The sequence below is a fragment of the Rhinopithecus bieti genome, unplaced genomic scaffold, assembly GCF_001698545.2.
Source record: "Rhinopithecus bieti isolate Rb0 unplaced genomic scaffold, ASM169854v2 scaffold_61570, whole genome shotgun sequence".
In the NCBI taxonomy this organism is placed as follows: domain Eukaryota; kingdom Metazoa; phylum Chordata; class Mammalia; order Primates; family Cercopithecidae; genus Rhinopithecus; species Rhinopithecus bieti.
In genome coordinates, this window is record NW_016823413.1 from 69,600 (window position 1) to 96,386 (window position 26,787).

The 26,787-nt window shown below is 34.5% G+C and overlaps 1 protein-coding gene across 3 annotated transcripts in view; it reads left to right on the forward strand.

The window, feature by feature from the left end:
* Positions 1 to 26,787, forward strand: part of TINAG (tubulointerstitial nephritis antigen) — a 93,493-nt gene that overhangs the window by 40,949 nt on the left and 25,757 nt on the right. For all 3 annotated transcript variants that reach the window (XM_017861398.1, XM_017861397.1, XM_017861399.1), the window contains 4 exons: positions 429 to 579; positions 3,369 to 3,549; positions 4,993 to 5,038; positions 8,115 to 8,238. In XM_017861398.1, coding sequence (XP_017716887.1) covers positions 429 to 579; positions 3,369 to 3,549; positions 4,993 to 5,038; positions 8,115 to 8,238 — 502 coding nt within the window. The remainder of the gene's footprint in view (positions 1 to 428; positions 580 to 3,368; positions 3,550 to 4,992; positions 5,039 to 8,114; positions 8,239 to 26,787) is intronic.

Below are 26,787 nucleotides of genomic sequence, written 5' to 3' on the forward strand. Positions count from 1 at the left end.
AAAAAAAAAAAAAAAAAGAAAGAAAGAAAATATGTGTTTTCCCATGACTATATGCAAGATACTATTTTAGGTACAGGAAATAGAAATATAAGGAACATATGGCTCTTGCCCTCCAAGAGTTTCACTTGACAGATTACCTAATGAGGAGCGTTCAGGAATATATAGAACATCAAAGGAACAAGAAACTGGAAAAATCTTTGAAGTCAATAGGACAATTGAGTAATATCAAAATAGGACAAAAATTATGACTGAAAGTATGACACAGTTCAACTGGCTAGAATACATAAATACATTAATGCTCTTTGGCTTTAATTATAAATTACACACAGTTTTAAAAACTACGTTAGGGTTCAAACAAAAAGGGTTATGTATCTTATTAGAAATACCGTGTACCATTTGAATATTAATTGATATTCTATTTGAAACAGGTGTGGCTGCTGACCGAATAGCAATTCAGTCTAAGGGTCGATACACGGCCAATCTATCCCCTCAGAATTTGATCTCTTGCTGTGCCAAGAACCGTCATGGATGCAATAGTGGAAGCATCGATAGGGCTTGGTGGTACCTGAGAAAACGTGGGTAAATAGCTGCTCAACATGTGTTTCTAGGATTTTTATGAGTGGTGCATTGTGTTAGAACAAGGAAAATAATTAATCCCAAGATTTTACAAAATGTACTTAAAATATATATACTACATCTACATGAATATAAATATTATGCTACATTTAAATATATACTATATTTGTTATGTATTGAGATTAGGAGCTATTAGAAACACTTGAAGAATGTGTAAGTTTCTAGCTAAATTAATATGAATTTTACTTTTGAAGACTCAAGTAAATATTTTTTCTTGTTGCTCTGAGCCGAGTCCCCACAGACAGAATAAAGTAATCACGGTTGCTGATCTCTCTGCTGTGCTTTTCAGTTACCAGATTGAGGAATAGATAATATCAGGTAAAATTAGGCTAAAAATAAGAATAATAATATAAGAAAATAATTTACAATTGTTTCAACTCATCAGTATGGTTCATTGTCTCCACCTCATTTGATGAAAAATGGGAGGCTGCATTTCCTTACTTTCAGGTAGGCTGATCCCATATAATATCCTTGTGTCCGCTGTAAGAGCTGATCTACTAAAAAGCTGAGTTATTCAGCTAAAGAAGCTGCAGCTGATAAACAGTGGTGTATATATGTACCGCTCACTTGCTCTTCATCATCCACTCAGTGCTCTGGGTCTGCTATAGGACCAGTTAGATGCTATAGAAAATAGTGGATGTCAGATTCTGATGGATTGCAATAAATTGCTTTAAATTTTTTCATATGTTTTGCCTAAAATGTGGTACTTTGAACGGGCAACTTGGGCTGATACTTTCCTTGTGTACTAGTGCTTGGTTGGCTTGCGTTTTATATTATGATAAAAGATAACAGCCCTTTAAGAGCTTGAAAATATAAATTATCATTGAGACCCAACTAAATCTCATTGTATTGGACTGCTTGGGGTGCTGTAACAAAATTCCGTAGACTGAGTGGCTTCAGCAGCAAACACAGATGTTTTGGAGGCTGCAAAATCCAGGACCAGGCTGATCTGGTTCTTGGTGAGGGCTCTCTTTCTGGCTTTCAGATGGACACCTTCTCACAGTGTCCTCACATGATGAAAGAGAGCTCTGGTTTCTTCCTTTTCTTTTCTTTTTTTAGCCCAGAGGTATTTTATTTATTTATTTATTTTAACACCTATTATGCCATGAATTCATAGGGAATAGGTTCCAGCAGCTCGGGCCTCTTCCCATTGTTCCTCACAAAAGTGTGCTTCTCGGTGAGCAGGCTGGCGCGTCAGTTGAACCCAGAGTATCTTTCTCTTTGGCTTCTTTCTTTTTCTGATCATTTTCCTTCACGCGTTTCAGAATGCTATCTCGGCTCTTAGAGTGCTTAATGTGCTCAAATACGCACATTAATTCTCTTGGCAAGAAATCTTGCCTTACTTGTTTGTTTACACAATGGCGCAACAGCAATGCCTGGGTAAACGTTGTAGACTCTCCCAGTTTTTGCCATGGTAACACTTGTGGGGCATTCTTTTGAACAGTACCAATTCGCCTTGATGTCTACAATATCACCTTTCTTATAGATTCGCATATACGTTGGCCAAAGGAACAACTCCAATGTTTTCTAAAAGGCCTAGGAGAACATATATCGGTGCCCTCTCCTCTTTCCCTTTTGTGTTCGTCATTTTGGCGATACTGGAAGTGGCGGTTCCGGGCCGAAAGGAAAAAAGGCTCTTCCTTTTCTTATAAGGTCACTAATCACATCTATGATGGCCCTACCCTCATGACATCCTTTAAAGTTAATTATCTCCCAAAGGCCTACCTCCAAATATCATTACATTGGGTATAAGTGCTTCAACATATGAATTTTAAAGTGACACCATTCAGTCCACAGCACTCATCATTTAATACAAATGTAATGCATTTAATGTAATATTTTTTAGGTTGTTTGAGTGTTTTCAATGGGTTTGCTTTTGTCTTGTTCTTTCCTCAGTTTCTCATACTGTGTTGGAAACTATTACATTTTCATGAACCAATCCTAGTGGATACTTCTAAGGTCATTTCAGCACAGAGTATCTACAATGCCATTACCATGATTTTATTTCCCTTACAATTTACCTTTTTATTCAATATTATTATGTTTGAATTGGTGCCAAATAATTTGTACTTTGCTATGTTTAGTTTCAAAATCGGAAGTCAAAATCATTTTCTCTATCTTTTAGATAATACATGTCTGATAGTTTTCTACTTTATTAACTTTTAATATTATATTAATATTATACTATTTTCCCCCAAAGTACCACAAGCTACAGATATGTAATAGTTTGTATTATGTGAACATATCTATAACTTAATAAAATTATAAAATACAAAACAAAACAAAATAAAACTTTAAAGCTACAGCTTACATAATTTTAATATTCCATCTGGGAGTAGTCAGATTCAATGTCTTGTTTATATTAAATTGAGCTCTTCCAAATTATAATTATATATACAGGTTGAATGGGGTCCTTCTCCTGTTAATATTACCACATACTTAATATTGACAACCACTTTTTATCTTCAGGAAATTCTATACTACAGGTAGAATTATTTATTAAAAGTTGATCAAAGCGAGATTTTTAAAATTATAATGAAGAAATAAGAGGAAGGTAGGGAAGAGTATAACGTCACTGAGCTTCTGTGTTGGAGCCAGTCACTATTTTGAAAATTATGCATATAAGTAACCAGAATAATTTATAAATGTTTAATTCAGTAAGATTAAATATAAACAGGAAATTATAACATTCTCCTAAATATTACCTTTGCTTCTTTGCTTATTCCTCATAGACTGGTATCCCATGCATGCTATCCACTTTTCAAAGACCAAAATGCTACCAACAATGGATGTGCCATGGCAAGCAGGTCTGATGGGCGAGGAAAACGGCATGCCACAAAGCCATGTCCCAACAGCGTAGAAAAATCTAACAGGATCTACCAATGTTCTCCTCCATACAGAGTCTCTTCCAATGTAAGTATAAACAGCAAGAATCAAGAATAGTTGACTTTCTTGAACGTATATAGCTCTGCTGTAGCTAAAACAATTTAAAAACTACTTAAAACTATTATATTTTAAAATAAATGTTATATTTTTCATGTATAATTTTTAATATTTTTAAGGCTTTAGATTGGGCGTATGATGTCTATCTTTGCTAATATTAGCCCAGTTAAAGAATTGGCTGAAATTAAAAAAACTGTCTAAGGAAATAGGGTTTTAAAATTATGTTATAATTCCTCTGTGATATATTTGAACTTGACAATTAAAAGCTAAGTTAAACTCTGCTTTACTGACTTTTTTGTGTTATTAGCTCGTTTTATCAATCCTTTGCCTCACTCAACAAAATAATTTAAGAGGTCATGGGTCTGATATAAAAAAGACTGCCTTGGATTCTAGTTTGTCTGTTAAAAGCCTAGGCAAATTTACTTCATCATATCAATGTTCCCCAAGCCTTCTCGTTTTCAGAATCTGTGAATCTCCAGTCCTCCTAATTATCTCCAGAGTACAATTCAGTGTTCTAACCATAGCACACTGGCCTTTCATGAGTTGGTTTTGAACACTCATGTCCTGCCAGCATCTGCCACTCTACCCAGCCATAATGCTCCTAATATGTAAAACTAGTCTCTGTTCCCCAGGTACACCATGCTCTGTTATACTTTTCCACTTAGCTAGGTGATAATTCCTCTGATGCAAATGGTTATCAAGTCTTTCCATCTAGAATGCCAAACAAATGTCAAGGCCCAGGTAAAAACTTCGTAACTGTGAAATTTTCCTTGATTTCCATGCAGAATTAATTTCCCTTTTATGTTTGCAATAATAACACTTTGTGCTTGTCTCTACAATGGATCTTATTATATAATAATGAAATTAGTAGTGTCATTCAACTAAAATGTAAATAAATTGAGTATAGGTTCAGGGTCAATATTTGTTCCTGTCATAGTTTCTGGCATGTACTTTGTGTTCAAAGGCACAGAAAAATGGATGAAATAGTGCCCTGCCTCCCTACAGAGGGGTGCATTATACATTAGGAGATATCATAGAAATATTTGTACTAAGGTTACTGAGACATCTATCTAAACAATCATTTGGGATAGCTCTTGTGAGAAAAAAATTAGAGGTACTATTAATCTCCACTAATTAAATACTGTTTTAACTTACCTTGTTTATTTTTTTCTTGATAATCATGAAAGGCTATTGTGTTTTCTCTCCACTCCAAATTTACTGTTTAGTGATAAATGTCATTAAAACAAATGAGTGCATCTCATCTTTAACAATTTCATTAATGTAGTGTAATATACGTGAGTTTGTCAAAGTACGATTGAGAGTAAATTGCAAACACTTAACATTGTACACCACTCAATAGGTTTAGTATGCTCTGATAACAATGATATTGCTCATTCATGTTTTTCCATCCAGGAAACTGGGATAATGAAAGAAATCATGCAAAATGGACCAGTTCAAGGTGAGCTTGGATGAAATACGTTTTTTTCTTATTCATTCCTTTAATAAACAACATTACATTGAGCTCATGTAATAGGAGTTCAATAAAAGAAAGAAAACTTTTACTTAAAGAGTATCCAAAAGGCTTCAATAGTTCTAAAATGAGTGCAGTTATGAGAAGTATGCCTACCTATATCTTAATTAGCTGCCATTTTATTTTCAGAAGATAGACTTATTTATAAACTGAATTCTTAAATATTAATGACACATTTGATGAATGACTCCGAAGTTTTTCCAAAATGATCATGGACCAACGGAAAGTCCAACATGAAGTGCCAACTGACTAATTTGTAATGAAGCTTGCTTTATTTATTCAGTCGTATTTAAGAATCATACATACAGCTTTCTTATCTTCAGTTTAAATGGATTAGGTAGTGGATTGAAAAAATTGAGGATTAATATTTTCCTTCTATTATCTCAAAATAAATTGAGTAAACTAGTGTAATTTTGCATTTTACAAAAGGTTTTCAATTTTGATCAATTTTGTAAATGTTTTATTTAGAGTAACAGTAAATAATGAAATCATATAGTCACTTGTACATTGCCTTTGATTTATCTCATCTCTTGTAATAATTTATTCTGCTTGCCTGTTGAATTTTATTTTGCATCAATGGCCTGAATAAGGGTAAATTCACAGAGTGTATTCCCTGTGCAAACATTGGCTTGAAGTGCATGGAAGAATCAATCCAACGAAGCCTAAAATGAAAATTTAGGTTGTGAATACTGAAGGGCCTGGAATATATTATCAATGCAGTGGAATAAAAAATAGGCCAAAATTAAATGTAAAACATTTGGTACATACTTAAGGAACTGTTGCCAATTTTAATTTTTCTGAACACTGATCTAGTTAGTATTGGTTAAATATATATATGCAGGAATCATGGATTTTATAATTGTGTTGGATGAATTTTAATAAACATGTCCTGAATTTAATTTTAAAATTATGGGACGTTACCCAAAACCTGAAACAAATGAAGAGAAATTTTCTGTTCCCCCTTACAGCTGTGTAATTTGTTGGTCATTTGAAGAGTGAGGGAATTAATCTCTAATTTCAGTGCATGCTCCATTAAGTGGTGCTTGTGTGACAAATTTAAAAGATCACAGGCATTTGGAGTCAAGGTTACGCTAAAATATCCCAAATTTGGCATTTGCTATTTAAATAACTTTGGGCAATTTACTTAACCTTTCAGAATCTTCAAGTCATTGTATTATTGTTTCAAGTGTTTTTTTTTCCTTTTTCCCTCTCTCTCTCTCTCTCCTTCTTTTTTTAATCAGTCAAACAACTTTGAATTGTAATTATTTAAAATTGAGAAAATTTGAATACCTTAGGTTTATTTTATGGCTATTATTGAAATGCTCATAAATTTCACAGAATGAATCAACAATAAAGGCGCAACATTTCAAAGCAATAAAACAAAAATGCTAGTTATTCAACATTCATTTAACAAAGGTTTCTTGAGAACCTGCTTCCCACCAGCCTAAGCCAGGAGCAAGAAATGAGCAACAACCAAGCCTCTCATCCATGTTATAATTCTGTATCATGAGTTTGCTGCACTTTTCCAAAAGTAAAATTGCATGATCATAACTTACATAGTTATATATTCATGAATTTATCAAGCCTGTTTGGTTTCAGAAACTTCAGAAAGAAGCCACCTTTCAGGTAATTTTGATGGTTCCTCTTCCTTTTCTTTAGTTGGCAGTGTTTTCAGGAATAATGAGTATATTTTATTCATGATGCTTAGAGGAAAGTTGAATCATAAGACCTAAAAGGGTGAATGGTTCTACAGAAAAGAAAAGCCAGTAGCAATATCTTCACATTTTTATAAATGTATAGAATGCTGGTTGACTCTTCTTGCTATAAATGTTACATGATTGCCTGCTTGTTATTGCCTGGTCTGGCATACAGCATTTCCCCTGTCTCAGTACGAAAGAGTGTAAAAGCCAATAGAACCCTGAATGAATAACTTTGTGTACATTCTTCTAAAATCTGTAGGATTAAAAGTAAGTATAGGTGATGGATAGAGAACAAAAGCAGAGATCTCCATAGAGTACAGTTACATAAATTCTTAAAACCCTACAGGAATGTGTTTTAGAGTAGATAAAGAAGTTTTAACCTCTTTTGCGACTATTTGTACAGCATCAGAAAGGGCATGGAACATTAAAAAATGAAACAAAAACAGGAACATTGAAAAGTTATATTTAACTTTGGAGTATAAGCTTTTTTAAAGGATCTGTCAAACACTAGTTACCTTCCTGTTTTATTTAAAATGCTTGTCAAATTAAGACAAGTAAGTATTGTACACAGTTGTCAAGCTATACATATATAAGCCCAATTAAAACTTTTAAAATTCATATCTTCTACAAGGGAAGTTTAAAGTCTTCACCCTGAATTGCCAAAGCCCTTCAACAAAGCAGCACACAATAGAGAGATGAAGTAATCTAGGTGAGGGAATGAAGGAGAGCTTTCTAAAGTATAAGCTCTACTTTTTAAAGTGTACAACATTGCTTATCTCTCCAGAGCTGGGAGGATGAAATCCTGTCAAAGTTTTATTTTGCCGGGAGTTTGCTTTTTTATTCCAACTCACAAAAGAAATATTTGTATTTACTTATGAGGATTAATGACAATTGCTTTAAGCCCAGTTTGCTAGGCTCTGCTAGCTTAATTGGGGTTTTAAGAGGCTTGTGGTAAAGCACAAGGTTAACGGAGAAATAGTAATCACTGACCAGGTGTAGTGTACTTTTGTTGCAAGGGCTTAATTTTTGGTAGTAGTGTCTCTGTTGATTAAGACTAGATGGCGTTTTAAAAGCATAGTGTGTACTTAATATTCTAAATAGCTAAAAGTTGTTTTTATAGGATGACAAAAAATATTGCAACTAATTAAATTAAATAGGAAAGGAAAATTAGGCTGAATTGCACAGCCCGTTCTTAGCTTCAGCTCCTTGCAATTTACCCATTGGTTGTTCCATGAAATTTTCTGGTGGTTTTTAAAGATGATATTTTAATACTGTGCCATTTGTTCTGTTGGATTTTATTTTAGCCATAATGCAAGTCCATGAGGATTTCTTCCATTATAAGACAGGGATATACAGGCATGTTACCAGCACAAACAAAGAGTCAGAAAAATATCGAAAGCTTCAGACACATGCAGTCAAACTTACTGGGTAAGGCAATTAAAAAAATTCATTTAATTCTTTTGGTAAATGAAACTGAAAATAAGAATATGCAGTGTTTTAAATGCTAGAATCCCCTTTGTAGGAGAGATTGTGATACAACTGAAAAACGATCTAAACCTTGCCACTGTTTAGTCATTATTTTAAAGTCCAGTAAAAGGCTAACTCAGCATTCTGGGAAAAAATGATCATTTCCTATCTCTCACTTCTTGTGACTATGTCCTTAAGAATCTGTTCTAAGGGCAAGGAAAATATATTATTGAAATAATTCTACATGTGGCATAATCAAGGGAAGAGAGCAAATCCAAGGCGTATTACGGCTTGGGGAGATGGTTTTGAATAGAATTGCAAATAGCAAAGATTAAGCAGGAAGAGAAGTAAGGTCACCTATAATTCAATGTAAGGTTATTTTATATTTATGTGAGAATTGTAGAAATTAGATTGATCAATTTTTAAAGTAAAATATATTAATCTATGCAAGGGCAAGAAAGAAGTTCAAAATTTGGTGGTGGCATTTCAAGAGTAATGTTATAAATAGGCTGTACTCTGAAAGACAGTGTGGTTATGAGACCACTTTCCCAGTGCCTTCTCAATTTTATTCTGACTAAAACATCTCATAATGTCTCACTCTAATCCTAATGAAATGCTACAAAGTTTTCTTTTCCATCTAAAACTCTCAGTCTTCTCATATTGCATATTATGGTAAATAACTTCATTCCCATTGAACATGTCTTTAATGACTGAATTTTACTGAGCCTACACAAAGCAACCTCACCTACAATCAAATTGTTATCTTCTCCTTACTGATCTTTGAAACACCTTTCAGTTCTAAGCTATGTAGACAAGCTATCCTGTGTGATGCCTCCTTAATCGTTGTCCCTCCTTTATCTTAAATACTCTAATATTTCAATTACAAAATTATCACATTTCTCTGAATCTAAGATAATACTAATTTTGTGACATGTTGATTTCATGAATGTGAAAATACATGTATCTTAGGATTGAAGAATGTGATGTTTCATGTTAATGTAGGATACTGAATCTACAAATTGGAAAAAATGTAACATGCGTGTGTGTGTGTGTGTGTGTGTGTGTGTGTGTGTGTATTTGTAAATGTTTTCACCATTCCTAGACAATAACTTCAGTTGAAATCTTGGAGTATTTTTAATGAATCTCCTAGGTATATAACTATTGAGAAACAAAGAAAGAAAGAAAGAAGAAAGGAAAGAAGGAAGGAAGGAAGGAAGGAAGGAAGGAAGGAAGGAAGGAAGGAAGGAAGGAGGAAGGAAGGAAGAAAAAAGATTTTACAGGAAAACAAGATAGTGCAGTACTTCAAATTTTTTGAAAAGGAAAATTTTGCTAATGTTTTCACTAGCAGTATATAAAATGCCAGTTTCTCAACATTCTTTCAAACACTAGGTTTGAAAGAAACACTTTTCCATTACAATAGGGTTATAAAACTGAATAGTTTTAATTACTCAGCATCACTTGTCTTTAGAAACCTATGGTAGCTTCCTATTACCCTACTTTTTAAGGTTATATGGAACAAGGTGCTTGCCTTAATTTTAAAAAATGTGTCATTTTTAATAAAATGAAGATATACTCTCTACTAAAATTAACAACTTAAAAAGAAGTTAGTAAAAAAATACCAAATCAGGCCAGGTGTGGTGGCTCATGCTTGTAATCTCATCACTTTGGGAGGCCAAGGTGAGTGGATTGCTTGAGGCCAGGCATTTAAGACAAGCCTGGCCAACATGGTGAAACCCCATTTCTTTAAAAAAATACAAAAATTAGCTGGGCATGGTGGTAGAAGACTGTAATCCCAGCTACTCAGGAGGCTGAGGCACGAGAATTGCTTGAACCCTAGAAGTGGAGGTTGCAATGAGCTTAAATCTTCATTCTAGTCTGGGCAACAGAGTGAGACTCTGCCTCAAAAAAAATTCCCAAATTATGTCATATTAATGCTCAAAGATCATTATTATCATATTTGGTAAAAAACATGTCAGGTAAGTCTTCTCTTTCTCTCTCTGTTAGTGAAAAGTTTGACAAACAAAATAGAAAGACAGTATAGGATATGGCATTTAAAATATTGCTATTCAGGCTAACTTTACTTCAATTTAATAAAATTCAATAAAATGAGATATTTTTGATTCTTCAACAAAGGATACGCTCTAGTCTAAATCTCTCTTCATTTATTTAGACTCTAGGCCCTCTTAGCTATTCAAGGACATGAAGAAGCAATTTTCCTTTTCTTCTCTATAATCATTTTATTTCTACCACCATAGAAATAGTGTTGTTATCTCTCAGATTAAAAAAAAAAAGCTCAACACTTTTTTGGACTCTGCTTCCTCCACACTCCATTTGTGTTCACTCTTTACAGCAAACTCCTTACAAGATATGCCTGGAATCACTTGCAGTTCTCTTTCCAATCTTTCTTAAACTGCACCAATCATGTTTTCATTACCCCCATCCTCTTCACAAAAATATTTATTTCAAGGTTATCAAAGGCATCCACATTGCTAAATTCATTGGTCAGATCCCAGACCTACTCATCCTCTTCATCTGATTTTTTTCTAATTGGCCACAAATTTGCAGTGTACTTTGCTGTATTTTTCCCCTGTACTTCTACACTTCTTAATGTTGACATGCCCCAGTCTCAGGTCTTGGTTATTCTCTTGCTTCTAGTCTCACTCTGTCTCTGGTGAGCTCATCATTCTCTCAGTTCATCCTGGCTTTAAGTGCCATCTAAAAGCTGACATCAACTGAATTTATATCTCAGCTCAGACCTCTTTCCTGAACTCCAGACTAATACATTCTATGGGCTATTTGACATCCTCACCTGGATACCTTATTAGGGAGGTAAATGCTTCAAATTCAGCACTTCCAAAACCGAACTCCTGATCTTCTCCATTTATTCTTGCTAAACAGCATCAGTCTTTTCTGTCTTAATTAATGACAGCTCTGTTCTTCCATATTCTCTGCTGGAAGCCTTGGAGTCATCCTTTATTCCTTTACTTCACAACTTACTTTCAATATGTCACAACCTTTCTTGGCCCTTTCAACCTATATCCAGAACTCAACCACTGTTCACTATCTGAACTACCATCACCCTTGCCTAAGCCACCATTACCTATTATTTTGTACCTGGATTACTGAAGTAGCTTCTAACAGATTTTACTGCATTTATCTTTGCTCCTTGACAGTCTAGTCTCAACATAGAAAATAGGGTTTTCCTTTTAGAACCTTAGATCTTGTTATTCTTTGTTCAGAATCCTACAATATATTCCCAATTCCATCAGATTAAAAGCCAAATTTCTCACAATGACTTATAAGGGCCAGCATTTTCTTAGGACTCACCTTCTCACCGACTCCCACTCCCATTAACTTTCTGATCTCAACTCCTACCCATCTGTACCTTGATTTCCTGCTCTAGTGATTATTTAATGTTTCAGCAACATGTACCCCAGTGCCTTTTCCTCTGCCTAAAATGCTCTTCTACTGTTTATCCAGTTCTTTAGTGTCTGTGTCTCCACCCAGTCTCTGCTCAGGTCTCACCTTCTTAATACGTCCTCCCTGGCTGCCCTATTTAATTTGTGACTTGCCCTCTGCTCCAGCAATCCTGATCCCCCTACCTGCTTTATTTTTAAAAATTTTATACAATTATCACTTTTTAACATAATGTATAATTTAATTAGTTTTTTCATGTTGATTGTGTATTGTCTGTCTTCTTTACTAGAATGAAATTCCACGAGAGCAGGTGTCTGTATTATTTACTGATGTAGCCAAACCACCTAATATGGTACTGATCTGCTGATCAGTAATGCACTTAATGTTTTCTCTTTTCAATGAATCAATGAGTTTTTCCTTATGTTGTGGACTAGTTTTCCTTTGCTGTTACTTATCTTTACATGGAGAAGTTATTTGTCAAAAAAAAAAAAAGAGATTAGGGAGAAATTAGAGGAGAGAGCTGAGGCACTCTTCAGCTTTGATTAAAGTTTGTAAATGTTGAACCTGTGCTCGTCAAATCAAACTTTTCTGTTATCCTGGGAGTTCTGCCCTTAGTTCATAGCTCAGATAGTTTCATGGGACTTATAATGAATTCCTTACTACTACTCTTTTCCTTTTTTTTTTTTTTTTTTCTTCACCCTGCTGCATCATTTAGCCATCAGCCCCGAAGGGCTGGCCTGGGCTTTGACAACCCAATTGACTTCTAGTACGGGATTTCTTTTTCAGCTGACCTCCAGTGGGTAGTGCAGGAAGGTATTGACATCTGATTGCATTAGCTTGCAGATGGTCCTCATTACAAAAATCTTAAGGGGTGTTTCTAGACTGTGTTATGTACTTCTAAGGGGAAGTTTTTCCTATTCAGGTCCAGTGGTGCAGGGGGATGGTTGTGGTGAGTGCCGTCTCAGCATCCCTTCTTAACTTTGGTACAGAACAAAAGGTTTTTTTCTTATTCTTCAAAGTTGTGTTTTGAAATTACGGCCATTTGTTTGAATTTATTAAAGATAGAAATCACTAAAGTCTTAATATTCATTCCATTTTATTGTGCCTTTCCATTCTTAATTGTTCAGGGACTTTTCAGGACGGTAAATGGAATAAAATGTCTTAACAGTGTCACTGTAACTGAAAATTCAGCTCTACCTAAGTTCCATTTCCAATACATTCAAAAGTCTAATTCCTTCTAAACTTCTTCCTATATATGTTTCATTATCAATTTTTGCCCAGTCTAGGGGCATCCTTGATCTAGAAAAAATTTTCTACCACACACTAAGTGATTGATCTATACTTTTCTATTATTCATAGAACTAAAATTGCATTCACTGTTTGGAGTCTCCCTTGATTTATTAGAACTGATCATTTATAATTTCTACCACCTATTTATCATACTGGTCATGTTTTCTTTTCTCTAATATTATATTCACTCATGCTCAGTTTGAACAACATGTAAATGTGTTTACATTTAATCCTCTATCATTGTATATTCACATTTGGTGTGTTAGTTGCAATAGTGAATTCACTTCTATAAACTCCTAGAAAATTGGGATCTTTATAAATTTACTTTACTCATGTAACAATTAAGGCTAAGCCTGCTAGTAGGCAAATTAGTTTTGGAAAATATATACTTTTTAATTTTACAAATATCTTAGGTCACCTGAGTGTTGGTAGGTGCCCTGGAGAAGTTAGATTTTAATTCATTTCTCCATTAAGATTTCCTGATTTGGTAATTACTACATTCAATAAATTAATGCATTAATGAATTAGAGTCATCAATAGCTCAAGTGAGTAAATATTCCTTATCAGAGAACTTAATATACTCCTAAGAATTACCTAACTAATGTATCACAGCAAATTCTGTTTGCTGCACTTTCTGTAGAAGGTGAATTAGATTTAACTTATTGAACAAATGAATTTGATCTTCTATCAAGTGCCCAGAACTAGGAAATACAAGGAGGACTGATTTGTAGTCCTCCTCTTAAGGAGTTTAGCAGGTGAGGCAGATACATTCACAATTGATTCTAGCATAGGGTGATAAAGGCTGTATATTCGCATACATGTAACTCATAGGACTGTGGGAGGTAGATACAAACCTGTAACACATATATTTACTCCTAATAGCCTTATTTCCCTCCTCTCTCTTCTCTTTTCAAAAACCCTGTCATCCTCATCTTTGATGCTGTGGCTATAAATGCATTTAATTGAGTAAATAACACCATTTATTTTGAAATATGGCCTTATTTTATATACCAATAAAAAGAGGAAAATATTCCTGATTAAACTAAAAAACTCCATTGATTATGGTATGAATCCCAATTTTAGAGATGTTAAAATGTCAAAAAATTGTGTTTTACAATCAACAAAATATGGTATTTCAGATTTTTATCCCAGCCAGTATTCTCCATATTATGGTCCTATTCCACATCTCTATGCCCATTAGAATTTGCTCTGTGTCCCTGTCCACTGAAGGTTTAAGTTTTATTTAATCCCCAAGTCTCAAGTTGGTTGTAATGCATTAATGCCATTTACTTTTGCTTATAAATCTTAGGAATTCGTGCAATAACTTAAATGAATAAATTCAACAGTAAAATTTTTAGAAAACGACAGGAAAGAATTAGTATAAACATTGACCTTTTTTCATCTTGTCATTCCTGTTTGTGGAGCAGAATTTTACTGAAGGTATACAGTCCTACCTCATCTTACTGTGCTTTGGTTTCTTGTGCTTCACAGATACTATGTTTTTTTTTTTTTTTTTTTTTTTTTTTTTTTTTTTTTTTTTTTTTTTTTTCACAAAATTTTTTTTTTTTTTTTTTTTTTTTTTTTTTTTTTTTTTTTTTTTTTTTTTTTTTTTATAAATTGAAAGTTTGTGGCAACCCTACATGGAGAAAGTCTAAAGGTACCATTTTTTTTTCCAACAGCATGTGCTTGCTTGAGTCTCTGTGTTACATTTTGGTAATTCTCACAATATTTCCCACTTTTTGATTATTACATGTGTTATGGTGACCTGTGATTGGTGATCTTTGGTGTTGTTATAGTAATTGTTTTGGGGTGCCACAAACCATACCCATATAAGATGGCAAACTTGATTGTTAAATATTGTGTATGTTCTAACTCTTCTACCAAAGGGCCGTTCTCCCATCTCTCTCCTTTCCTTAGGCCTATATATTCCCTCAGACACAACAATATTAAAATTATGGTAATTAATACTCCTATAAAGGCCTCTAAGGGTTCAAGTGAAAGGAAGATGTATTAGTCCGTTCTTACACTGCTATAAAGAACTACCTGAGAATGGGTAATTTATAAATAAAAGAGGTTTAATTGACTCACAGTTCCATAGACTATGCAGGAGATATGACTGGAGAGGCTTCAGGAAACTTACAATCGTGGCCAAAGGGCAAAGGAGAAGCCATATCTTAACATGGCGATAGGAGAAAGAGAGAAGAGGGAAGTGCTACACACTTTTTCAACAACCAAATCTCATGAGAACTCACTATTACAAGAACAGTAAGGGGGAGATCCACTCCTGATCCAGTCACCTCCCACTAGGCCCCTCCTCAAAACTGGGGATTGTAATTCAGCATGAGATTTAGGTGGGGACACAGAGCCAAACCATATCAGAGTAGTCACACATCTCTCACTTTAAATCAAAAGCTAGAAATGATTAAGCTTAGTGAGGAAGGCATGTTGTTGGAGACTGGCCAAAAGTTAGCCCTCCTGTACTAAAAAGTTGGCCAAATTGTGAATACAAAGGAAAAAACTTTGAAGGAAATTAAAAGTGCTAATCCAACAAATATACAAATATTAAGAAAGCAAAACAGTCTTATTGTTGAAATGGAAGAAGTTTTAGTGGACTGGAAAGAAAATCAAACAAGCCACAACATGTCCTTAAGCCAAACCCTAATTCACAGCAAGGCCCTAACTCTCTTTAATTCAAGGAAGGCTGACAAAGATGAGTAAGCCTCTGAAGAAAGGCTTGCAGTTAGCAGAGATTGGTTCATAAGGCTTAAGGAAGGCGGCCATCTTCATAATATAAAAGTACAAAGTGAAGCAGCAAGTACTGATGGAGAAACTGCAGCAAGTTATCCAGAAGATCTAACTAAGATAATTGATGAAGGTGGCTACACTAAATAACACACTTTCAATGTGGGTGAAACAGTCTTCTATTGGAAGAAGATTCCATCCAGGACTTCTATAGCTAAAGGTGAGACATCAATGCCTGGCATAAAAGTTTCAAAGGACAGGCTGACTCTCTTTTTAGGGTCTAAGGCAGCTGGTGACTTGAAGTTGAAGCCAATGCTTATTTACCTTCCAAAAACCCCAGGGCCCTTAAGAGTTATGCTAAATCAACTCTGCGTGCATTCTAGAAGTGGAACAATAAAACCTGGATGACAGCAAATTTGTTTATAACGTGGTTCATTGAATATTGTAAGCCCACTGTTGAGATCTGCTACTCAAAAAGAAAAATATTCCTTTTAAAATATTACTTGTCATTGAAAATGCACCTAATCACCTAAGAGCCCTGATGGAGATGTACAAGGAGATTAATGTTGTCTTCATGTGTGCTAACACAATACCCATTCTGCAGCCCATGAAACAAGAAGTAATTTCTACTTTCAAGTGTTGTTACTCAAAAATGCATTTCATAAGGCTATACCTGCCGTAGATAATTATTTCTCTGATGGATCTTGGCAGAGTCAATTGAAAACTTCTGGAAGGTGTTCTGTATTCTAGATGCCATTAAGAAAACATGTGATTCATGGAAGTTCAACATATCAACATTCACAGGAGTTTGGAAGAAGTTGATTCCAATCCTCAGGGATTACTGTGGGTGGATTCCAAGACTTCAGTGGAGAAAGAAACTGCAGATGTGGTGTAAATAGAAAAAGAACTAGAAATTGAAGTAGAGCCTGAAGTTGTGAGTGAATTTTTGCAATTTTATTTTATAAAGGCGGGGTAGAAAGTGGTAAGAGGACATATGATAGATTTGGCCCAACTTTGAAGATCTGAGAAATGTCACTGAGGAAGTAGTCTGCGCTGAGATTTATGGATTGTATAGAAACATGCAAAGGGAGCAACTTGTGTGAAGTCCCTTTGCATAGAAGACTACACAACACTGTGTGGACACAAGGACGATTGTATTTGCTGAATCACAAAAGGCAGAACTTGTAGGCCATATCACAGATTTTTGTCAAGGATGTTAAGTATGTGGTTAAAGCTACAAAGAGCAAAGGAAAGTAATTGAAGTTTTTTAAGCAGAAAAGTGGCACAATCTTTGTTTGCATTATTTAGATTGCTCTGAGTGTATGGAGTGTGATATAGAGGCAGATTTCAGTATTACAAGTAAAAGATAAGAGTTTGGGCTTGGGTAAGATGGTTGAAGAGCTGGAAGACATGAATGGATAAAGACATATTTAGGGAGAAAAGCTGTAAGACATGATGTGAGTTTGTAATGGGGCATGGGGAGGGAGAAGTCAAGAGTGATCCACCTTTAGAATTATGGCTTGATGGGGAATGGTGACATACAATGAGATGGATAAAAAGTCTACTGTAGGACTTCATAGTTTTGAGATGTTTTTGAAACATAAAATTGCCAATGGATATCAGAGAAGACAAGCCGATTTGCTGATCTCACAGGAGAGAGAAAAGTTGAGCATGGATAGGGCTACCCAGAAAAAGAAGGAAGACAGACTGATTAAGACTAAGCCATGGGAAAATTCAATATTTATTTACTGACTAGAAAAAATATGAGTTTACAGAGACAGAGTGGGAGAGGCCAGTGAGGTTTAAAAAGAAAAAAATAGGAGAGAGTTGCTAGTGTAGGGTTTCTTAGAAAGCTGGAAGCCTGGAAGGGTTGGGATTTAAAGAGCATGCATAGAGGTTGGTCTTAGAGAGGGGACCAAGTGGTAACTCTATTATATCTTGAGAGAAAATAAGGTTAGTTGGATATATTTTGGTGTTTAGAGTAGTAGTGAGTTTAGAAAATTTTCTGTTGGATTGCCTCTTTCATCTTTAGGAACTAGAAGTTTAGATTATCTGTAGAAAAAAGATGTGGTGGGAGGAGAGGAATGTATATTTAGAAATGTGAGGAAAATTAGATGGTTTGCCATTGTCATCTAGGTGTTTAGGAGGGGAAGATGACCAGGGGAACCCAAAGAGATCATTAGGCATTAGTAATGATACCATTCTGCTCTCTTGTGTGTGCTTTCTGCAATTGTGGTCAACTGCTCAGCTGTATGCAAAGAGAAATGGGAAAATGAGTTCATCCAAGACTAATGATTCTCCAAATGGGTGCAATAAAGAATCAGAAAAGAAAAAAGAGTTTAGGATATGCATAACACATCAACTTAAATATTGTTATGTTACTAAAATGACAGAAAGAGTGACAAATGACATAAGACTGATAAAAGGAGAGAATTGAGGAATTTGGAGATGATAGAAAAATGATTGAACCAAAATAGATTCAAAATATTTAATAATTCAAATACATTAATGGAAGTTTATTTTTTGTTCACATAATCATTTGTCATGGTAATTTTGATCTCAATGATTTTAGGATTTTTTTTTTTTTTTTTTTTTTTTTTTTGAGACGGAGTTTCGCTCTGTCCCCAGGCTGGAGTGCAGTGGCCGGATCTCAGCTCACTGCAAGCTCCGCCTCCCGGGTTTACGCCATTCTCCTGCCTCAGCCTCCCGAGTAGCTGGGACTACAGGCGCCCGCCACCTCGCCCGGCTAGTTTTTTGTATTTTTTTAGTAGAGACGGGGTTTCACCGTGTTCGCCAGGATGGTCTCGATCTCCTGACCTTGTGATCTGCCCGTCTCGGCCTCGCAAAGTGCTGGGATTACAGGCTTGAGCCACCGCGCCCGGCCGATTTTAGGATTCTTTAGTTTCTTTTTTATTTATTAGATTTTTAAAATCATTATGAGAAAATAAAAAAGAAATTATGTAATAATAAGGAAATAACATTTTACAGGTTAAGAATACAGTTTTATAAAGTATTAAAAGCCGTGATTTTCTACAGTAGGTGCCTCAATACATTGCCATACTTTGTAGTCATAAACCATTGATATCTATCTATCTATCTATCTATCTATCTGTCTATCTATCTGTCTACCTGTCATCTGTCTATCTAGCTTCGATTGAATATATTTGCCTTTTAGGAGAGCATAAAATAATGCATTAGTATTGAATTTTAATGTATTTTACCATATTTGCCATGCGAATAAATTTTAAGAAATCCAAGATCATAAATTATTATTTGGGGCAATTACAAATTGTTTGACATAGTTTTATTGGGGCCACCACTTGTTTTTCCCCATTTATCTTTTCTTTTCCTCTGTCTTTTGAATAACAACTGAATGCTAAGTCTGAATTTTCATGCTATGTTATGTTTAACTCCTGGCAAATTGATCAATTCGGAGCAGATGTTTTAATTAGAGGTTCTTAATGCATGGGGAAGTCTAAGACAGTTAAATGAACATTTCTACTATGCTTATTTAGCAAATGCAAATAAATGTGCGATAATTAGTATAGACTTTGCAAAAACATTTAATTCAGGTGTTAGAATGTCTTTCGATTGCAAAAGACTTCTCTCTTCCTTGCACTTTTCTTTTTTGGTGGGGTGCACTGGTTTGAATAACAGTAGCAGCTACCATAAATAGACTCAAAATATTTGATAATTCAAACATACGAATAGAAGTTTATTTCTTGTTCACATAATAGTTTAAGATGGGTGATTTTAGTTGTTGGGTGACTCTTCATTATATGGTTTCAGGGCTCTGAAGCTCTTTCCATTTTCTCGATCTATCATCTGTGAGGGTCACATGTTGTGATCTCATCCAGCATAGGGACAATGAAGAAAAGCATAAGGAAGGCTTCTTAAATGCACTTCTTAAAGCCTTAACTCAGAAACGATCCACAACTCCATTCATATTCCCTTTGCTAGAACTCATTCAGTGGCTCTGCCCAAATGCAAAGGTGACTGGAAAACGAAAAGATTTGATAGGAACATTTTAAAAGAGTTATATTTTGGAGTAGAATTCCAAATTTGCATAAATTTTAAATGAAAAAACCATTAGAGATTCAAATTTTAAGTTTATAGAGAGTTACCTTGGTCTATATCTCTCAGGGTATCTGAGATTGTATGTTCTGTCTTTAGAGAGTCTTCACAGAGAAATTTAGAGAATCCCTGCTTTATAAGCTTGAACAGCAAGGTGCAATGGTGTGTGTCTGTAGTACCAGCTGCTTAGGAAGTTGAGGCAAAAATCTTGTTTGAGCCTAGGAGTTCAAGAGCAGACTGGGCAACATAGGGACCTTGTCTCAAAATTATGAATAAAGTAATACATGCTTTTGATACCAACTATACCCATAATCACTGCAGTAGAACTATCACTAAACAAGTGTATTAGAACTGTGACGAAATACAACCCTCATACTTTTAAAACCCTTATGAGATGGGAATTATTTCATTTTGCCAGAAATAAGAGACTGAGAATGTTAAGACAACTCTTTAGGTTATCTGACTTCAAAATTAATGGTCTATGAATACTGTATTTATACGCGTACATGTATGCGTACGTGTGTGTGTATGTACAATCCAGTGTCAATATTCCTCAAAATCTGGTCACCTCTGAGGTTTTCTCAAGCAATTGCTGTATTCCCTCTTTTACTAGAAAATTCTTTATGATAAAAACAAATGCAGCTTTTTTAATATCTAAAATTCTATTCTTACTTGCTTTGAACTATGTGTTTAATATATAGATTAAAACATTTTTGCTTTTTTCTTCTTCAACAAGAAACTCTTTAAAAACACATAATATATGTCAAGTACCATGGTAGGCTTTAAGAATACAAACATCAATAGAATAGTGCCTCTGTCCTCAGCATGGAGAGAGAGAGAGAGAGAGAGAGAGAGAGAGAGAGAGAGAGAGAACCAAGTGCCAATGTCTAATGTCTTAAGTGTGTAGATGGAGATAGGATAGGAACATACATTGAGCAGTGAAGACGTGCATTATCTAAGAAGGCACATAATTCCAAATCTGGGGACCAGGAAAGGTTGCCAGGAAAAAGTGGCACCTACTGTGCAATGTAGTAGGGCAAATAGAAAATATAAATGATATATGAAAACAGAAGCCTGCTCCAGGAAATATGAGCAGGAAATGCCTAATCTCACAGTGAGATAGAATATGACATATGAAAGGAATCTGAAGGAACTTATGGGTAAGTGTAGAGCAAAGAGGAATCCAATAAAAAAATGATACTAAGAGGTAGCTAAGACAGGGGGATATTCTTCTATTTAATGATGACTACTTATTGATCTTGGAGCCTATCCTGGCTTTCTTCACTGTCTCTGAGTTTTCTTCACATTCTTCCATTATTTCTATATTAACTTACATGCCTTTGTAGCAACATTGTTTGGTTTACAGTGTAAATTCTAAGATGTGTTCATGTGACATCTCTTTTCCCCATATCCTGTGAAATGATGTTCCCGATAAACAGAACAATATTTCTTTCACATTTGCAAGCAGTTCAGTTCAGCATCCTAGTTCTGAGTTATTCTACTTTGAGATAAATTTGAATCCAGAAACTGTGACCAAAGAAAACAAAGAGGATTTCAGTAAACCACAAGGCTAGTAGCGGAAGCTGAATAGTATTTAAAAAGTAAAAGGAATATTTTCCTGATGCACTTTGGCAGAGATGAGCACCAGGAAATACATACATAAATTTGCCTGACCTTGAAGTGCACATCGTCTAATAGTGGAGGCAGTTACATAGACATGTAATATTGTAAATTCATTGGTTTAGAAATGAATGGCATAAAGGTATATAGAAGCAAAGAGAAGAACCCTACCTGAGCGTGTGCAGGTGCTGTAGAGATGGTACAAGTGAAAACTGGAGTAGAAAATGGCCCTAGAATTCAAGGCGAACATGTTAATTATTCATTTGAATATTCTCTACTGTGAACTCTTTATTGTTGTTCTTTGTTGATTTTTCTAGTAGAGTGCTAGTTTTAAAAACTTGTGTATGAACTCATTATGCATTGGAAGCTGTCTTAGTTCCTTCAGACTGCTGTAACAAAAATATCATACACTGTGTGACCTACGCAACATTTGTTTCTCACAGTGTTGGAGGATGGAAAGTCTAAGATTGTCATATCAGCATATTTGGTGTTTGATGAAGGGCCTGCTTTCTTGTTCATAGATGACTGTCCTACTGTGTCCTCACATGGCAAAAGGACCAGGGGAGCTCTCTGTGGTGTCCTTTTTAGGGGCTAATCCTATTCATGAGAATTCTACCTTCATCAAGTAATCACTCCCAAAGGTCCCACCTCCTAATACCATTGCATTGGGAGTTAAGATTTCAACATATGAATTTTGAGGGGACACAAACATTGAGTCCACAGAGAAGAAATATCCCTTTAGAATATTGACTAAATTCCATTATTGTTCAATTTCATAATTTTATTTCTTACAGTTTTGACCTGTATAATATTTTAACTTTTATTCTAGATTTTTGAAAGCTATATATTATACTAAATATTATGTCACATATGTGTTATAATATATAACATGTTATAATGTATTATATATAACATATAATTATAAGTTGTATATTAAAGTAATTATTAAGTAATAATAATCAAATAATTAAAATATTAAATATAGTTATTAAATTATTATATTATTATACATTATTAAATTATTATGTAATTATGTCAAAAGTGTGCCTGAAAGATACTTGGGCATATGATGTGTGGTGAAGCCCTAATTTTTTTTTCTTCAAACTCTGAACTAAAAGCTTCAATACGGCATAATTAATAATGTACCTCTTCCTCACTCTTTTAATGCATTTTATTGCTTATTAAATTCTTACATAAATTTATTAGGGTTTGATTCTGGGGTATCTTGTTCAAAATACTCACTATTATAATTCAACATCTTCCACTTAGTTTTACTATTAGGTATTACACGCATTGCTTCGTTGCTCTCATTTTTTTCAAATTTATGTAGTGATTTTCTTGTTTATTTTTCCAAGTGAGATTAAAAAACAAAACAAAAACCTCAGAACAACTTAAATTGAATATATATTTTAATTTATAAAGAAGATAATATAAATAGTTTTACTTTTCAAAACTACTATTAAGTACCCTGCATTTTGTTTTCTTTAGAGAAATGCTAATTTTCAAGGATTCTTAAATAGAAATTTTGAAGGCTTGTACATTTTTTATTACACATTTGAAGCCTACATGTGGGTATATGATATACAATATATGAAATATATTCAGATATATTTTTAAATAATGTTTACTGTTTTCTGATCACAAAAGTAATAAAGTAGATATTTGACATTTTTGAATTGAACATTCCTGGTTCTTACGACTTGCAAGATAGCCCCAGAATTCAAGAGCTATTTCAATATGTTATGTTTGTAAGACAAATTTGAAACATGAGCTGTAAGGCTGGTGTTTGAAAGTAAGTCACTTAATATGCTTGCTCCTCATGAGCTTACTCATCTTCCCATATGTAGTAACTCTCACATAATTTTTAGAACATCACCTTTTGCTTGCAAAAAGATGACATTCAGTGAGAGAGAAAATTAGTAAAATTTAGAAAGGAAAAGAACTTTGGTCTATCGATATGGAAAGAAATGCACCATTATACACATTAAAACAACTCAAAAGAAATCCAGAAGCTTGTTTCATGCTCACTGAATTGTCTGGAACTTTTAGAATGTAGGAACACACATATATATGATAATCTCTATATGTATACTATATAAATAAATTTCAAAACTTAGAATGTAATCCAGGATTTTTGAGCTAAAACATTAGAATCTTGCTATTAAAATACATTTTAAAATTATAAATTTTATCTTTAGGAATATTTTTGGCTGTATTAGGACTAGGAGTATGGTGTTGAGTTAGTGTATGGAAAGCAGTCAGAACAGCGTTACATAATTGAAGCACTATACACAGAGTTAACAACAACTATTACTCTATAAATTGCCATCATGATATTATTAAAACCAACTCACCAATCCTTATGATTTAATTTTCTGGAAGCACATAAATTTAATCTGAGTTGAAAATTAGATTAAGTAAATGATTATAGGGTAAACCATTGAGGAAATAAAATAATACTACCCCATATAGCTTTAGGACCAGATAGTTTAATCAGAATTTTTTCAATGACAATTACCCTATAATTGCCTCCAGAAGTTTTTAAATTACTGAAGATTATCAGAAAATGGAAATGAAATGGCCAAACAGGGAAGAGGAAAAGAAGGAGAATATGATGTCACACAGACCTAGGGGAAAGAGAGTCCTAAGAAGGCAGGAATGGCCTGTAGTGTGGAATGTTGCTGAGATGTCAAATAAAACCAGGACTGAAAAAATGCCCACTGAAGTCTGAAGAAAAAGAAAATAATACATGACAGTTGGTTCTTCTTGCTGAATCTTTGAATTCGTGTTTGCTGTTACAATTGCATGCACAAGTTTCATAGCAATATTATTTTATGCCTGCCTTAAGCCCTGACAAATATGATTTCTGTTATGTGGGTTTATTTGGCATTAATACATTTCTATATTGTGCATGTACTAAAGGTGGTGAAAAGCAAAAATTATATGAAGGCTAAGAAAATCCTTTGGCTGTTACGTTGAATGACTTCCAAAAATATTTGAACCTTACTACAAAGTGAAAAAAATGCAACTAATATAAATTATAAATCATGAAATATATAATATGAAATAGAAATTATTTCATTTATTTTTATACTCTCAAATTTATTCTTAATTCAAACTTTCAACAAATTTTACTGAGTGATGGTTGTGTACCAGGCATCCTGTTAGTTCTGGAGATATGGAGATGAATAACATGGAGAGCCTTGATAAATAAAATAAAGTAAATTATGACCCTCGGATTTGTTGCAGCCATCAATCAGTCACTCAAGGAAGCCACTGAGAGGTCCCACAGGACTGTTGGGATCTTTTGAGCTGAACTCACTGTCAGAAGAGCAGAGGTGCAGAGGACCCTGGGGATGTTGAAACTGATAGATGGGCTTTATTTTTTTTCTGTTTTCAGTGCTGATTGAATCATGTTGCCTTGTCTGTCAGTACTGAATCAACTTGACAGAACAGTTTGTGCTCCATTTGTTTTGTCTTGTTTGACACTGGTCCTTCATTGATTCATCATCTCAAACACTGATCAGGTCCGTTCCACTCTGTAAGTGCTATTGCTATGAACTGACTTATTACAAAACAAAGCAAGACAAGGCGAAAAACAACAGTAAGAAGGAAGAGCTTTCCTTTTATTCAGGCAAATGCATTGTAGGAGTGTTGTTTTTAAAAGAATTCTTAGAAAGCTATCTTTACATTCAAAAAAAATGTCACTTACAAAACCTGTGTGTGTGTGTGTGTGTGTGTGTTTGTGTGTGTGTGTGTATGAGAGAGAGAGAGACAGAGAGAGAGACTCTCTTGACTTGAGGTCAAGTGTAGGACTAGTCTTGATTGTGAAGGAACGCCTTATAGCATAAAGAATGAGGATACTGGGGTCAAGCTTAGGTTCCAGTGATAGTTCTGTCCTCGCTGGGTGATCTCAGGCAGGTCGTATGATCTCTCTGCATCAGAGTTTTCTCATCTGTTGCACAGGGATAATAAGTTTCCCTCTGTCTTATTGTGAGGATTAAATGAAACAGTATGTCTGCCCCCTTATGCTCACTTTATACTTTCTTTAATTTTTAAAATTCAAACATTCTTTAACTTTTTTGTTACTCTGAATGTATTTTCAGTTTAAAATTAGAATTTAGATTGATTCTAATTATGATATTAATGAATACTTATCGATGATGTGATATAATTTTACATTTATTTTTTAAATGTATTATTTATTTATTTAATTTTGACCCACCTTACCTTGATTTCACAGGTAGATGAATAAAGACAGTAAAGAAAAGAGAAATGTAATGACAGGAAGAAACAATTTCTTTGGCAAATGCGATAAAATTTTTTGTGATCTTAGATAATGTGATTCTACTTGTTCTAAGAAAGCCACATAAGTGGTAGGAATTGGGTCATTTACACTTAACTTCTACTGGATTGCATTAATCACTGTGGTAGAAAACAAAACTTTTTTAGTTCAGAAATATCAAAGACAGATGTGGTACATGAACAATTGTTCAATTAAGGAAGGGAATTATAGGCAGTTCATTAAATTTATAAAGATCTGGGAGCAATGGATTATACAAAGTTTGAGATTATGCTTTAGCAGGTTTATAAAATGGCTTTCAACTGGTGTTTTGTTTTGTTTTGTTTTGTTTTGTTTTGTCTGAGACGGAGTTTTGCTCTTGTTGCCGAGATTGGAGTACAATGGCATGATCTAGGCTCACTGCAACCTCCGCCTCCTGGGTTAAAATGATTCTCCTGCCTCAGCCTCCTGAGTAGCTGGGATTACAGACACCTGCCACCATGTCTGGCTAATTTTTGTATTTTAGTAGAGATGGGGTTTCACCATGTTGGCCAGGCTGGTCTCGAACTCCTGACCTCAGGTGATCCGCCTACCTTGGCCTCCCAAAGTGCTGGGATTACAGGCGTGAGCCACTGCGCCTGGCCTCAACTAGTTTTAATGTCTGTAGGCTTCAGATTTGGGGATGCCTGTGAAATAAAATGTTATTAGGCCCTGGTACAGTGCTACCTTCCAAAGTTAGCTATTAAATACTTTTTGGTTGATTTTATTTTATAATCTAATACCTCTGTCATAGGTGTTGCTCTCAAATTATCAAATACAATAGAATTCACATAGCGATTCAGAAAGTTTATGTTTGTGAATTTCCAGAGCTGCGGGGGTGGAGGGAGAGGACATCAGGGCTAAGAGTAAAGTGGCTTCTGACTTCTCTCTGTCAGCTGAAACATGGATTGGTTGTCCCATGAAAAAGAGAGCACTTGCTGGGTTATTTATATACATACATACATACATACATATATATATATATATATATATATATATAGAGAGAGAGAGAGAGAGAGAGAGAGAGAGAGAGAGAGAATTTTGAT